The 17,627-nt window shown below is 36.3% G+C and overlaps 1 protein-coding gene across 1 annotated transcript; it reads left to right on the top strand.

Annotated features, from left to right (window-relative positions):
- Positions 1–352: 352 nt before the first annotated feature.
- Positions 353–15,810, top strand: LOC137032316 (putative methyltransferase NSUN7). The gene is made up of 11 exons (XM_067404068.1): positions 353–797; positions 4,717–4,775; positions 4,863–4,999; positions 6,727–6,879; positions 6,968–7,151; positions 7,934–8,147; positions 8,589–8,732; positions 8,863–8,964; positions 10,516–10,633; positions 10,939–11,038; positions 14,890–15,810. The coding sequence occupies exons 1-11, from the start codon at positions 353–355 to the stop codon at positions 15,808–15,810; spliced, it is 2,577 nt and encodes an 858-aa protein (XP_067260169.1).
- Positions 15,811–17,627: the final 1,817 nt, after the last annotated feature.

Below are 17,627 nucleotides of genomic sequence, written 5' to 3'. Positions count from 1 at the left end.
AGTAACACTGAAGCAGAGTTAAAGTTAAGGAGATAATTAAGCAATTAATAAGGCTGTGACTTAAGTCACTTGTAGTTCTTGTGTTTTTTATTTCTTCAGTGATTCTGCTTGTTAACAGCAGGTGTTCATCACTACTGCGCAATCATTACTTAATTAATTGCTTAATTATCTCACTAAATTGAACTCTGCTTCAGTGTTATTTTAACACTATTTAGAGAGGGACCATATGTACTCTGAGCAGAGTTGATTTAACTCTGGGGATTTTGCTGTGTGGATAATGTGTGTAAAATAATAATACATGATCTATGATACACTAATTCAGTATTTATTCACAGAACTTGGCTCTATCAGAATGGTTAAACAGACTCTCAACTCCACACTGGACTCAGATCTGCCTGATGTCACATCACTGAACTTACTGGATCAAGAATCCACTCCTAAGAATAAAACACACACTCCAGTGTCTCCTATGAGAAAAGTATGTGTTCAGTCCCTTAAAAAGAGGGTCACTGCAGTGTCTGCAGAACGGAACAGAGTCAGGATGGAGAGAGAGGGAACACCTCTGGGATTCCCCGACTCTGTGTACTTACATGCTGCAGCTATTTTCCAGAAAACTCATGTGGAGAAAGACCTTGCACACCGACTCATTCGCTATGGGCACATCAGTCCCAGTGGTGATGATGATGATGATGATGATGATGATGGTGACGAAGATTCTGGGATTGTCGACGACGGTGATCCCAGCACCAAGCAGAATGAGCACTGGGCATATGAGCTGGCGTTTAACACCCTGAAATGTAAGTGACAAAATAAAGCCAGGTCTCAAAACCATGGAGTTTGTATGATTATCAGGATGAGAATTACTTTTCCTTTAAAATATCATATTTAAATATTCTCCTCCAGCTTATAAAATGGGCCTGATATTGTATGAGAAACTCCATAAAGAAGACAAATAAGTATTTGCTAAGAATGTAAATATCATCGTAAAGTGAAGCACAAGAATCTAATGTGTCCAGCTTATCTTGATTGTTTTTGCAGTGTGCAGTTAATGTCCCTGTGGTCACTGATGTCATGCTATTTGTGGCCCACAAATCTTTAACATCAATTATTCAGTTCCACAGATACAGGACTCAAAGGTGCAGTTGGAAACAGATGAAGAGTCATAAACGTATAATACTGTTACCCAGAATTCCATAGTTTTTTCCTATTCTGTCTGACAGTACTGCAGAGGATAGTTTGTCCTTTATCTTGTAGATGAAACCAGGGTTGGTTGTCACACATGGTTTCTGAATGAATCTTTAAGTAATTGGAAAAAACAGTCAGTGTTGCAGAATATTTGCAAAATATTGTTAATATTCTTAATTTATGTTGACCCAAAATGCATTACTCTTCACTCAACATTAAATTAAATTAAATTAAATTAAATTAAATTAAATTAAATTAAATTAAATTAAATTAAATTTAATTTAATTTAATTTAATTTAATTTAATTTAATTTAATTTAATTTAATTTTTTATTTTATTTTATTTTTTATTTTTTGCTTCTCTATTGCCAGCTTTAAACACTATTGCATTATATTTAGAATTTGGGGGCAAATGTAATACTTTAAAAATTGCCCACTGAAAACTCTTTATTGGTTGACCACTAATCTGAATATTGGGGGAGAGGGTATCTACACATATAAAATATGGACACTTTAACATCTAGAAATATACAAATGTTTCATTGTATTGTTTACAAAGTTTTACAGTATCAAAAAAAAAAAAAAAAATGTAGATTTGAAGATAATAGACTGACTTTTGGGGTGTGATTCAGTGCCTGAAAAAAAAAAGAAAAAAATCTTCTCTGACCTCATCTTTCCATGCCTTCCCCCCTCTTCTTTCCATTACTGAAGTCCTGAATCAATAATTTGGGAATGTCTGGTTACATTCTGGTTGAGTTTCTCCTTGTAGCTTATCTTCCCTACACACGTCTGACTCATTCCTCTCTCTCTCTTTCTCCCACTTTTTCTCTCTCTCTCTCTTCCTTGCTCTGCTTTGCCCTCACTTTTGCAAACTTTTTGCTTAGGGGAGGCTTTTTTTTTTTTCCTTTTTTCTTTTTTTTTAAGGACATCTATTTGCTTTTAGTGTAGTCAGGTCAGACATCAGTTCACTGACTGCTGTAACACTTTAATGGCTGCGCTGAGCTGTGAGCATGAGGTCAGTGCATACTCAGTCAGTTCCATCATCCAGAAACACAAAGACAACAAATTTATATGCAATTCAGATAGGATTAGACATAAGCTTATCAGTCTTGTTTATTATAAAATATGTTAAAGGACCAAAAATTAAATCATTTTATAATTTTATATTTATTATTATTAGTATGTATTCATATATTATATAAAATGCCTATAGAAAGTCATCATGTGAAAATCTTTACCTTTTGTCACATTACACACTCAAAAAAATGAATTGTTGGATTTACTTAAAAAAGAAGGGTCAAGTGGTTCCACGCAACTATATTGAGTAATTTAGTTGAATGAACAAAAGAAATTCAAGTTAAGCTGACAAAATGTCTTTAAGTAAATACAAATCATTTGAATGTCACTGTTACATAATATTTATATGTGAAGTATTTGCTCTACAAAATGCACTCAAAAAATTTTCCACCCAGGAAAATAAAATAAATTAAATATTAACTTTTGAGCTCTATGTACACATTATAACCCTCATCATCAAAGTAAAAACAACATTTTAAAACATTCTGGAGGATTATTAAAAATGAATTAGTGAATTACCTGATTGGTAAAGAGATCAGCCTTTATAAACTTGCTCAGGTGCAACCAATCAACTTCCAGATCAAACGCCAGACTAACTGCCCCACCTGACATCAATTGTAGTGGTTTTGATTACTTCTGAATAAAAACAGCTGTTTCTTGAAGATTCCGATGTTAGTAGTGTGTGGTACTGCAAAGAATTCTCCGTGGTTGGGAAAGTGCTATAAAAAGGCCTCGGGATAAAGTTGTAGAAAGGCACAAGTTAGGAAGGCTACAAAAACATTTCAAAGACTTTAGCTATCCCTCTAAGTACTGTTCAGAGCACCATTAAGAAGTGGAAAGCATATGGCACCACCAACACATTGCCTAGATCTGGATAACCGAGCCAGGAGGACATTGATCAGAGAAGCTGCCAAGAGGCCTTTCAAATCTTCATGGCTGGGACTGGTCGGTCTGTGCATGTGACAACTATCTCACAAGCTTAACACAAAGCTGGCCTGGGTGGCAAGAAGGAAGTCTTTTCTGAAAAAGTGCCACACTCAGTCGTGTTTACTCTATGCAAAAACACAATACTCTGATGCCATCTGGCAAAAGGTGCTATGGTCTGATGAGACCAAAATTGATCTTTTTGGACTGGACTCCAAGCGCTATGTTTGGCGAAAAGCAGACACAGCACACCACCCAAACCACACCACTGTGAAGGAAAAATGGATGCTGCCAAGTACATCCAAATTCTTGAGGAAAACCTGCATCCCTCTGCTAGACAGCTGAAGATGGTCAGGTCATTCACCTTCCAACACGACAATGATCCTAGACATATCACCAAAAATACCACAATGCAATGGCTTGGAAAGGAAGGTGAATGTCCTGGCCAAGTCAGAGCCTTGACTTAAATCCCATAGAAAATCTTTGGATGGACTTGAAGAGAGCAGTTGATTGCCGCTCACTATGGAATTTGACTGAACTTGAGCAATAAAGAATAGGCAAATATTCCCCAATCTAGGTGTGCAAAGCAAGTACAGAGATATCCAAAAGGATTGATGGCTGTAATTACAGCAAAATGTGTATTTTTTAGGGCTGTCAAACGATTAATCGTGATTAATCGCATACAAAATAAAAGTTTGAGTTTGCATAATATATGTGTGAGTAATATATGTAAATAATATGTATATATACATTCACACATATTAATGTATATATTTAAGAGAAATATGTTATTTATGTACAAAAAATTTTATTTATATATAATATAAATTATATAAAAATATAAATAAATACATATACTTGTAAATATTTCTCAAATATATACATGAATGTGTTTGTATTTATATATACATAATAATTACACACAGTACACCTACATATATTAGGCAAACTCAAACTTTTATTTTGTATGCGATTAATCGTGATTAATCGTTTGACAGCCCTAGTATTTTTATTAGTAATTTTCTGAACTGTTGGCTTTTTCTTTTAATTTTTTTCTTTTTTTGTAAGGCAAAATCTGGAAACAAAAAATTCTTTGGAATGGGTTTTGATTTCAGGCTGTACAATAAATAAAAATAACTATTTCAAAGGGGTGATGATGATTTTCTATATGCACTGTAGTATATATTATTTAGGCCTATTTATCTCTTAAGACAATCTGGATTTGTTTAAATCATTTCCCCTCCATTTTAAATTCAGTTCAATTCAGTTCAAGTATGAGTTGGATTCCAGCTATTTTTAAAGTCATTTCTCAGCAAAACTGATGTAACTCACACATCAGTTTTGCTGTTGGGTATTTTAGGATCTCTGGAGTATATTGCTGTGATTTTTGCTCTTCACTACACCACTTCATATTATTCTGTTGAATTACAACCAACCACATTAGTATAGCAGTGGTATCACAGCATAGTGTTATAGCCCTACTTCATCTTCTACAGCTAAATATCACAAACTCTACCTCCTACCTTCACAGACCAAGATCTGCTGGAGGAGATCCTGACCGACAGCTACTTTTACCGTTCTCAGCAAATGGTGGGTCTGTTATGACTGACATCTGCCCTTTTATGTTGATATCATGATAGACTTTGATGTGATATGTGAGTTTGTGTTTATGTTCAGCCAGATGACCTCATGGCTCTTGTGGTGGTCATACTCTATGATCTCCTGGACAGGAAGTTCCAGACCAGAGAGCCAATTAAAAGAGTAGAGGAAGGACTTATAAAGGAAGTGAGACAGGTGGAGGACAGCCTTTATCGGTCAGTATGAGCAGGTCTGCCCTGTAAAAAATCATTCATCCTTTATTAAGTTAGACTGAATGATGTTCTGTGAATCCCATGTATGGAATGAAAAATCTGCTCCTACACAGCAAGGAGATTAATTGAAGAGTACTTTCTGAAAAAGAAAAAAAAGTGTCCTCACTAGGGCTGGGTACCGAACTCGATACTTTTTAGGTACCGATCGAACTGCCTCGATACTACCGAGTATCGAAAAGTGTCTTGTCATTCGGTACCAAATTTCGGTACCTCAGAATGGAGCCGAGGAGAGGGGACGGAGAAATGCTTTCGCTGTCTCGTTGAGGAGCAAGTAACGTTGCGCTACATTGTTATTTATATCTAAATATATAAAACTATACGCGCGAGAGAGACCCTATGTGCGAGAGGGCGAGTGAATCAACGGTTTCGTTTTCAGTTTATCTCCGAATGGACGGGTGAGAAACGGCTGTTTATGCGAGCAGCCGGTTCACTACAGATACTGTTAACAGAAAACAAAAGTGTAGCACTGCCTGCAGAAACAGCGGAACGCGCAATGTTTTTTGTAGTCTAAGCTAAGGTACAACACACAGCAGCTTTACATCAGCGTTCGTCCCTCAAGTCTATGGAAACACGCGACCGGTTCATGACAGGCTCGTTCGCCTGCACGAGCACAGGCTCTGCCTCTGGCTCCAGAACGCGAACAATTCTGCTGAAAAAGAGGTATCAGCGTCCTCCTGATACTGCGGATAATTTGCGGGTCGTGCCAAGTAATAAAAAAAAAAAATAACATTCAAATTAATTGCGGGTGGATGAGAGATGAATCATTATTGTGTTGATTTTAATAAAGACACAGAACTCTTATTTCACGGTAAGACGCAACGAACTTGCGTCACTCTTACTTCCACTTTGATCTTGTTAATAATAATTAATTTTTTGAAGAACAATTGCTGAGTGATTTAAAAAAGAGCCTCACATACTTAATTTTTGCATTTGAAAATTAAACTTTACTAAAACTATTTGCACTGATTTATTGTGTTGGGTAATTTTTTTTAATTTGTGCTTTTTTTATTCCCCGCAGTGGCTCAGGAGATGAGTCTTTGAGTCTGAAAAAAAGTTAAAGTTAAAATATAAAACCAAAGATTTTTTTGAGGTTATGTAATCTTGTTTAAACATATTTTATAAAACTGGTACCGAAAAAGGTATCGTTTAGGTATCGGTATCGAAGTCAAGGTATCGGTATCGTCTCGGTATCGAAAATTTTTACGATACCCAGCCCTAGTCCTCACAAACAAATCTCAGCCAGGCACCCCCAAACCTTTGCCATCTAAAGTCAAAGGTTTTGCATATTTCCCCCTTAGAGATTTTTAAAGGATAATTGTAACTTTTTATCTCAAAATGGTGATTTCTTGTGATTTCCTCCAATTTTGACTTTATGTAATGTGAATTAGTTACTCTGAAGTAGGAATAGAATTTCCATAGATTAGAACTCATACTTTAATTATCTGATTTTTACAGGACTAAATTAGTTGTAAACATTAATTTTATTTATAATTTAAATAATTGTCCCATTTTTATTGCTCCTAAAAGGAGTTTTGGGAAGAATTTCTGAGGCTAAGATGATACTTAAATGACGCTCCATTAAATGTCCTGAAATTCAAATAAATAAAAATAAAACATTCCAAGTCTTTAAAGACATTGAACCTTAGAAATGGTGTGTTTGTGTGTATCAGGTTCAAGACCAAACTGGAAGCCTCACTGGCTCAGTACAGAATAAAGCAGAATTTGCTGACAATTGACAGTTACCTACCACCAGCTGTGAGGGCTAAACAACAAAGATCACAAACAGTACCGCTCTATGCCTGGGTCAACACCCTCAAAGCCAGGTAGTGTGTGTTTGTGTGTATGTACACAAATGTGTTCTTCTTATTTATATACACCCATCATGTTGTGTTTGTATACCAATTCATCCAGCATTGAAGACATGTGTGAGACTCTGAGGACATCAGGCTTCACTCAGGTCGATTCACACATTAACCTGGTGGGAAATGTGTTCTGTAAGGACAAACACTGTTCTAATGTCCTGCTGTTTCCCAGAAGGCTCAGAAAACAACTGGAGAAAACCAAACTAGTGACAGAACACACACTCATAATACAGGTAATAAAGACAAACAAGCATCATTCTATGGAAGCTCATTTAGAATAAAAAAGGTCATTAAAACTTTATCTGACAGTTCTAACTTTTTTCTCACAGTTGCGAGTTTATCCGCTTGTTAAGTCGTGACGTAAGGAACGCCGTTTCCGGGTCCAAGCCTCGACTCTTTTCACTTGAGAATGCTATCGACGGCCGTTTATGAGCGCTATTTATTCATATTAAACATCAATCATTTAAAAAAGTTAAACATTTTAAATACTTACAGTCTACACAACAGTCTCCGTGCTCACAGCGTCACAGACATTAATATTTTAATGATTTATAAAAGATGAATCATTGTCTGGCCATCTGGAATTTTGGTATGGAGATAAAGGCTATAATTATATATATTTTTTGTAGTATTACACCACATCGTGTATGTATATTAGCACCATTTGTTTTTTTCTTGTGGTATGAGATGGAGCGTTAGGACCACGTGACGTCAGACTTAACAACCGAATAGTTCTGGCTTCTTTCTCATAATTGTGAGATAAACTCAAAATAGAATTGTGACTTTGTTCTCGCAAATGCGAATTTATATCATGCAATTCCGATGTTATAACTCACAAGTTTATATATCACGCAATTGTGATTTTATAACTCATAATTCTGTCTGTTTTTCTCAGAATTTTGAGATATAAACTCACAGTTGCAAGTTATAAAGTCTGAACTGTGAGATAAAAATTCGGAATTCCATCATTCTGATGGAACACATATCCAGGATTAATGTGTGTGTGTGAATTCAGGATAAATCTCGCAGTCTGGCTGCATGTGCGGTTCACCCGTTGTTGAGTAAAGGTGGTGACGTTCTGATGGTGGGGTCTTTCTCTGCTCTGACTGTGGCTCATGTGGCAGTCCAGGCCACTGCCTGTTCTGGCTGTGTACATGTATGTGGGGTCCTTAATGTCTCCATCTTCAACAAGGAATTACAATCTATCCTCACCTCTACTGGCTGCAAAAGTAAGTGTTACTCTGCCTAACCTTATAATGAGTAAATATCTACATACCATGGTGAATGTGATTTCACCAAGTACGACATGTTCCTGGATCAACATCTTTGCTGATCCTGGATCAACATTCTAATCAACCAATCAGATTTGAGGGACAAGTTTACCTTTTATGTCAAGTTTCGGCTTACAACCAGGGTTAGGTGCTTCTACATCAGTGTTATTCACATATCTTTCCCCTCTGATTTTAGGGATAATTTCTGGGTAGGATTAGGTTTAAGGGTAGGAATAGGGTTAAGACTAAATTTTTGGAACGGAATGTTGTTCCAGGATCAACAAAATATGTTGATCCAGGAACATGTCTTACTTGGCAAAATCACGGTGATATACCATAGTACCTGTCCTGCCAGTAGTGAAGTATTGATACTCAGGTGTTTTCTGTCTTTTTTCATAGATGTGAAACTGATGTCTGAGTACTTCAATGAGCTTAATGAATGGGATTTGCGTATTCAGAAGGTTCGGGTGATTGTGTTGCTCCCACAGTGTTCTGCCTCAGCGCTCTGTAACCCTGTTGAGTTCATCCTCAATGAGAATGGAGGTACAGCAACAATTATGCATGTTTGATCTTACATTTGAAATGTTCTCTTTCATTGTGGGCAGTTTAGAGGTCATTAAATCAAAACAAACTGAAAAAACATGTCAAGATAACATATACTGCTCTTTATCAGACAGAGGGCTGTTGCATGGCCTATCTAAAGGAACCATCTCTGACAGTAAATTGGACACACTAGTTGCTAAGCAGAAACAAGACCTCAGCCATGCACTTAACTGTGAGTCACTCACTCACACTCACACTCATTGGGTTTCCATGTTTTATGGCTACTATGTTAGACATAAGGATTTTATAATGTACAAATTGTATATTCTTTCCCCAAACCCTAACCCTACCCTAAACACAACGCAATGCATTTTTACATTTTCAAAATATTTAATATGATTTATAAGCTTTTTTTCTCATGGTCAAAGATTTCTGGAATTGCCATCTTTGTGGGGACATTTTTGTGACACTGAAAATTTCCTTGCTAAAGCTTCCACTAATGGAAATTAGATTTTTTTTTCTATTAATTTGTTTTACTGAATTTTTATCCATGTGTTCATGCGTTTCTCTCACCACAATACAAAAAATAATTGTTAATAATTAATCCATAACAATTAAAAATGATTAATCAGTAATTTTGTCTTATTTTCCAATTAATTATGCATAATTACATGCAGTTAACCTTACATGCAAACCCTCATCCTAACCCTATAGTAAGTACATGAAGTTAATAATTATTACTCAGTACTTAAATGTATAATTACACTGTAACACGGACACCTTAAAATAAAGTGTAACCATTTCAGTCATTTATTTTACAGTGTAATTATACATTTAAGAACTGAGTAATATTCATTAACAACATGTACTTGCTAAAGGGTTAGGAGTATGGTTTGATTTAGGGTTTTAACTATGTAAAATTTACTGTTGTTACTGTACACTCTAAAAAATGCTGGGTTAAAAACAACCCAAGTTGGGTTGAAAATGGACAAACCCAGCGATTGGGTTGTTTTAACCCAGCGGTTGGGTTAAATGTTTGCCCAACCTGCTGGGTAGTTTATTTAAAACTATTATTTAAAAATTGCTATATGACTAGCTTAAAATGAACCCAAAATAGTTGGGAAATTAAAAAACAGATGCAATTAGAGACAACAATAATAGACAAAAGGTGAATGTTTATTAATAAGCTTTAATATTTTATTAATATAAATGTAATAGTTCAATAGTTTATTAATATAAATTTATTAATAAGCAATTTCATAAATGTTTATTGTTTAATAATTATTCATTGAACATTAATAAATGTTCATTTCCAACATACTTTGGGTTCATTTTAATTAAGCAATACAGTAATTTTTAAACAATAGTTGAGTTAAATAAAACTACCCAGCAGGTTGGGCAAACATTTAACCCTACCGCTGGGTTAAAACAACCCAATTGCTGGGTTTGTCCATTTTCAACCCAACTTGGGTTGTTTTTAACCCAGCATTTTTTAAAGTGTAGTAAGTAGGTGAGAACAGGGTGGTTTGAGCCTTGTTTCTACCATAAATAACAACCATAAATAAAATTGGTCATATGACAACACATTTTTTAAGAGTCATCCATTTTACTCACCCTGTGTTTGTTAAAAAAAAAAAAAAAAAAAAAAAACTGATTTGTAATTCTTGTGTCTGAACAATTATGCAAGCTTGAAAAAATCTTACATGTGTTAGTGTAAAAAATATTTTATTTATTTCTCATGCACTGGCTAAATCACATCTTAACTTGACTTGCTTAACTGCAGTTCCTAAAGTGAAAGGCATAGTGTACTGCACTTGCTCAGTATATCCTGAGGAGAATGAACAACTTGTGAAGAGAGCGCTTGAAAACGCAGACAGCAAAGCAAAAGCTGTGGCCTTCAGGTAACACACACATCTCTCTATCTCTCACTCTCTCTCTCACACTCAAACACACACACACACACACACACACACACACACACACACACACAGTCCGGGCATTAAGTCCTTCCTGTCACACGCCACTAACTGTACGGATTTAAAGTTGCTGTATCCATGGAAACAGCAGTTAATCCATGGAAAAGCAAGTGGGGAAGGATTATGTGAATGTTTGAGTTATGAGAAAATGGATATCATTTGGATTTAATTTACCGAATTTGCAACACAAAACATCTCTCTCTCTCTCTCTTTCTACATGTTTCTCTCAGGCTGGTCAGTGCAGGATGGGATGATGAGGAAGATAAATTTTTCAGAACTGAAGCATCTGAAGTCACAAATGGCTGTTTCCTCTGCGTGATGAAAAGAGAGGTGAGAAAGACGGAAAGAGAGAGAGAATCAGAAAACTTTTCGTAAAAACAGATTTTTTTAAACATATATAAAGGGATTTTTACAGCCATAAACACATGCTGTGATTCATACCTTGTGTTGAAATGTGTCTGTGTGAGATGGTGAGAGAGCTTACAGACACACACACAAATTGCTCTCATGCAGAGCTTGATGCATTGCTGTCCTAAATACTGGCAGTGTAGCTCCGGTTTGCACTAAATAATGAACACTTGTGTCTGATCACATTAGCATCCACACAAGACTACACACAGCAAGAAAAACAAGCCTGTAGCTTCTTTTTTGTGTGTATTTGTGAAAGCTTGCATTTGTTTGTTTGTTTTTTAATTGAACATTGCCCACAAAAGTTGTCATTATGGGAATCTTCCATTAATCATTGATAGCAAAACAACTGTGAAACACAAAACAATAATGAACATATTAAAACTATGTTATTTTTAGATAGATAGATAGATAGATAGATAGATAGATAGATAGATAGATAGAAATTTAAATATACATTTAAATATATACTATTGTTCAAAAGTTTAGGGTTAGTAATTATTCAGCAAGGATATATTAAATATATCAAAAGTGACAGTAAAGACATTTATAATATATACGATTTCTATTATTTCTTTTTTAAAAGAAATTAATACTTTTATTCAGCTAATTTAATTAATCAAAAGTGACATTAAAGACATTTATAGGATTTCTGTTTCAAATGTTCTTTTAAACATTCTATTCATCAAAGAATCTTCCACAAAAATATTAAGCAGCACAGCTGTTTTTTAACATTTGATAATTGATAATCATATTTTTATAATTATAATAATAATAAATGTTTCTTGAGCACCAAATCAGCATAATGTTTTCTGAAGGATCATGTGACACTGAAGACAAGTAATGATGCTGAAAATTCAGCTTTGCCATCAATAAATTACCTTTTTAAATATATTCAAATAGAAAAAAGTTATTTTAAATTTTAAATATTTCACAATATGTTGTTTTTTCTATATGTTTGATCTAATAAATGCAGCCAAAAACATTAAAAAATCTTACTGATCCCCAACTTTTGAATAATAGTGTATTTACAATAAATGTATTAATGTTATTAAATTAGATTAAAACACGTGACAACTTGCCTCAAGCTGACATATATCCTTGTCCCAAGAATATGGTTAAAATCCACCTTATTTAAAGGATTAGTCCACTTTTAAATAAAATTTCCTGATAATTTACTCACCCCCATGTCATCCAAGATGTCCATGTCTTTCTTTCTTCAGTCGAAAAGAAATTCAAGTTTTTGATGAAAACATTCCAGGATTTTTCTCCTTATAGTGGACTTCAATGGGCACCAAACAGTTGAAGGTCAAAATTAGTTTCACTGCAGCTTCAAATTGTTCAACACGATCCCAGATGAGAAATAAGGGTCTTATCTAGAGAAAACATCACTAATTTTCTGAAAAAAATTGAAAATTATATAAGTTTTAACCAGAAATGCTCATCTTGAACTAGCTCTTTTCTTCTTCTCCTCTATTAGAATTCCGGCAGTGTAAACACTGCTAAATGTATTACTGCCCTCCAAAGGTCAAAGTTTGAACTATTTTTTTATATGCAATATGCTAGTTCAATAGTATATAACAATTAGTTCAAACTTTGACCTGTGGAGGGCAGTAATATGCTTAGCAGTGTCTACACTGCTGGAATTCTAATAGAGAAGAAGAAGAGAGCTAGTTCAAGATGAGCATTTAAAGGTGTAAAGCCGAGTTCAGACTGCACGATTTTCAAAGCAGTCGGGTCACTGTTCTTTTCACACTGCATGACTATCTTGGCCAGCATTCAGTCGCTGCTGTGTTCAAACTGCACGATGGATCGGCGATAGAAGGTTTCACACTGCGTGACTTTACAATAGGAAGAATCGCCGACAACTCTGTCTGGCACGCAAACTACGTTTCACAACCAAACACACGCGAGACGTGACAAGGAAACAATGCGATATCACGCGTTCAAGACCGGAGTTCTCGTGCGAGACTGGCCCTGCGTTTCAATCAGCTCCCTAGCTCCCTAGGTAGTGAATCAGTATATGAAAGTGAATGTGGCTGATACCCTCATCAGTGCCCTGACTACTGAACTAGGGAGCTGATTGAGACACACGGTGGGATTATTATTAAAAATAGTAGTCCGCAAGAAGCTTGAAATATGAATTGCCTGTGCGCTGATTTGCAGCAAAAACAACATAAATAAAAGAAGAATATGGAGAAGGAAATGTTTGGGGAGACTGTGGATTGTGTGTTCTACAAAGACAGTTGGAACTAAATAAATAACTTTTCAATGTGCTGCTGTTGCGGATGGTCAAGCAAATGTTTGTGCTTTGTTTTTGTTTGATGTAATTGTAATGTTTATCTGAAACGAAGACATGCTTGCTGATATTGTGGTCTATAACTCCTCCCTGAACTCCCCGCTGTTCTGTATTTGCTCTCTCATTGGCTGTCGGTCATTGCTGATGTAGTTTTCAGTCAGAACACTTTTCACACTGCATGATTTTGAATCGCCGACAGGTCCAGATATTTAGCATGCCAAATATCTCACGGGTGTCGGCGACTCGTCGGCGATTCTCTCATATCGCGTCTTTGCTCATTCACACTGCGTGATTGTCACTCGCGTGAACAAGCACCGATTTGCCTGTGATTTCGGGCATTTGTCGGCGATTTCTCAAAACCTGTCGGCGAGCCAAAATCGGGGCTAAAATCGTGCAGTCTGAACTCGGCTTTAGAGAGGATTTTTTCGTCGACTGAGAATCCAGACTGTTACTGAGTTTTTGAAATGAGCGCATGCGTAAGAACAACCCCCCTCCTTTGAAGGAACGCCTCCCAAAACTCGTAAACACTTGTATTGGAACACAAGTGTTTGTTTACCACAGGCATTCGCCGTGTTGTGTTAGTGGATTCATTATGTCGGACTCACCGCAGGTAACTCATAATCTGCAGTTGTTACTCCTCTCTCCTGACAAAAATATTACATGCGGCGCCTGTGGAGTGTGGAAAGTTACTGGAGCGCGCAGCCGCGCTCGTCTCTCACAAGGAACGTCATGGCAGTGATTGACAAGCCAGAGTGCTAATCGTTTACCCGATGATCGCATAAACGATTGGCTGATGTTTTTAAGGCCCTACCTCGTGCACAGATGATGTATATTAATATTATTCCTTTCAGTGCACCTAATAAATAGTCTTTTATCAGTTAGTAAACACAGTTTCAAGTAATATTGCAAAAATGTATAAAACAAAACATCCTCTTTAGCACCTTTAAGGTTAAAACATATAATTTTCAATTTTTTTCAGAAAATGAGTGATGGTTTCACTAGATAAGACCCTTATTTCTCATCTGGTATCGTGTTGAACAATTTGAAGCTGCAGTGAAACTAATTTTGACCTTCAACTGTTTGGTGCCCATTGAAGCCCACTATAAGGAGAAAAATCCTGGAATGTTTTCATCAAAAACTTTAATTTCTTTTCGACTGAAGAAAGAAAGACATGGACATCTTGGATGATATGGGGGTGAGTAAATTATCAGGAAAAGTTTATTTAAAAGTGGACTAATCCTTTAAGTTTGACAGAAATTGTGTAAAATCAGTCAATCAGATTAAACTTCTTGGTAATTTCCAGGTGTGTGAGCAGAATGCATCAGATGGTTAGTGAATGGACTGTTGACAGACCTTGGATGTGCCATCTGTGGCTGAGACTATTGTGATTATGCCCTTGTGACAACTAGCCCTGGTCTCTCTATATAATAATATTGAACTATATGTGTGTGTGTGTGTGTTTTCTTTATAACAGCAAGACCCAGCAGAGGCAGAAACTGTGCAGGATATTTTGTCTCGAGCTGTTGCTAAAGGTTTGTTGGGGGGGCTGCTGCCTCCTGATCCCCTGAATGAAGAGAAACCAAAAAAGAGGAAAAAACAAAAAGGATCCACATCAATTCATCCGCCTTCCTCTCTGATTGAGCCTCCCGCATCACTGATGATCAGTCTGAGTCCTCCAGCTGACAGTGTGCTCACCGATACCATCAGTCAGACAGCAGCCGCTCCAAAACACACTTCTACAGTCCTGAATGACAGTTCCACAGTCCTAAATCACACTTCAATCACTAAAAGTCAAACTTCCACATTAATGGATGGCACATTTAGCACTACAAATCATTTTAGTGTTCTAGACCCAATGGACAATGATAAAAAACAGTCTACCGTTGTGAGAAAGAAGCGACCAAAAGGTCATAAGCCTCAAGCTAAAGTTGCTAAGCAATCCAGGAGAAAAAAGACGTCTAAATCGCACACTCGTAAAGAACGGCGGAGCAGGTCTCGACCTCCACGCAAGAGACTCCTGCACCTTCGGCCATCTCAGCACACTGGCGTTAACTCAATTAAACCAACTCCACCTCAAACAAAACCTGCTGCCATCAGAACCCCAGTGTCAGCATATAGATCCAGACATTTGCACAGTAGAGCCACACCTCAACGAGAATCCGTTAAACCAAAAAAAGAAATGATCAAATCAGAGGCCAGTAAGCCGTACAGGGAGGAAATCCGGTCAAGAGAGCTCAGTCTCCCTCCCGTTTATCCGCTCAGTCCTTCACGCCTCTCTTCCTCTCCATATCGAACGTACTCCTCCAACTCTTCTAATTTCTCCAGCAGTCTTTCCTCTTCTAGCAGCATTGCCAAAAGCAGAGACTCCATGTTACGTTCACAGGTTTGGCGCTGAGTTGTTCATACATTCACATCCTGTGTGCTTCCATACAAAAGAATCGTGGTAAACAATGTGTGCAGACAAATATATTGCCAGCGAAGGCAAGGTACTGATCTCATGACTAAACCAGTGTAATTGATTTATTACTGATACATGCTGTTCATTGACATTACTGTAACTGTTTGTATCATGTAAGCTATGTTAAACAAATCATTTTATTTGTGAGAAAACTGAGATGGTTTGGTATTAAAAATCTGTAGTGGTCAATATGCACCACAGTTTATGTAATGAATAATGTATTAACTTAAATTAATACAGTATAAAAGAAAATATGTTTCATTGTGACTTTATAATTATGCCAATAAAGCTCATGTTTTGTAAAATATGAATATCTGGTTACACTTTATTTCGAGTCCACTTTAGACATTCTACTAACTATAAGTAATTACAACTACATGCCAACTAATTCTCATTAGAGTAGACTGTAGTAGACTGTTGGGTTTAGGTTAGTAGAATAAGATGACATGTAGTTGCAAAGTTACTTGTAGTCAGTAGAATGTCTGTTGGGAGACCAATGAAATAAAGTGTTGGCAGATATTGAAGGTGCGGTATGTAATATTTTCTGTCCGCTAGAGGCCTATTCAAAACAAAGGCGTAGCTTGATGACGGCAAGTTTGAGCGCGGAATCTTGGTACATGTGGTCTTCACCTCAATGGCCGGTGGAAAAGAATTGGGATAGGACTCGGGAAGAAATCATGTTCATGGATGCGATTATTAACGTTACTGTAGTATGAAGCAGAGCAGGTTGAGTGTTGTGGGAGCTGAACCAGGCCGCTGGAGCGATTGCGCAACACACGCCTCACGAGCAGAGGAACTTTTATTATATTGTATGATGGATAAAATGCTGTATTACTGTTACTAAAGTAAAGCTGCATCTGATTATGCTATGTTAGCTACTTGACAAAATAGTGTTTTTCTCTGAAGCATGGTAAAGAATGGTCCTCGCAAAAAATCAAGAAAATTAGATTTAAACAATAAGACTAATAATTCGTTTTCTGCCTATAAATGTATCAAAACAGCATGTAATATATTAAAGCGTCTTTGGTGTTTCCATGGTTTCTACAAAATAAAACCGGAAACCGAGGGAAACGTGGATATGACGCAATTGACAGGCGACTCCTCACACGTCCCGGAGCCTTGGTTAAAACTGCAATTTTCTCAGAATTTACAAATAGTTGGAAACATTAGGGATATTGTAGGTACTCAAGTGAATAAAATATATAACACTGGCCTAGTGGTTTTTAGATATTTTACTGCAAAAATTCTTACATATTGCACCTTTAAGCTGACAGTTTACTAATAATCTAATGAGAGTTAGTATACTTTACATGTAGTTGCTAAATTACTTATAGTAAGTCAAATGTCTAAAGTGGAAAATCAAAATAAAGTGTTACAGAATATCAAACCCACTCTAAAAAATGCTGGGTTAAAACAACCCAAGTTGGGTTGAAAATGGACAAACCCAGCAGTTGGGTTAAATGTTTGCCCAACCTGCTGGGTAGTTTTATTTAACCCAACTATTGTTTGAAAATGACTATAGGGCTGACTTAAAATGAATCTAAAATGAAATTAAAATGTTCATTTATTAAACATATTAATAAATGTTAATTTTAAAGATATTTTGGGTTCATTTTAAGTAAGCAATACTGTCATTTTTAAACAATAGTTGAGTTAAGTAAAACTACCCAGCAGGTTGGGCAAACATTTAACCCAACTGCTGGGTTTGTCCATTTTCAACACAACTTGGGTTGTTTTTAACCCAGCATTTTTTA

This window comes from Chanodichthys erythropterus, chromosome 12 (assembly GCF_024489055.1).
Source record: "Chanodichthys erythropterus isolate Z2021 chromosome 12, ASM2448905v1, whole genome shotgun sequence".
Lineage (NCBI taxonomy): Eukaryota > Metazoa > Chordata > Actinopteri > Cypriniformes > Xenocyprididae > Chanodichthys > Chanodichthys erythropterus.
The sequence above is the reverse complement of the archived record's forward strand: the minus strand, read 5'-3'. Positions and strand labels throughout refer to the sequence as shown.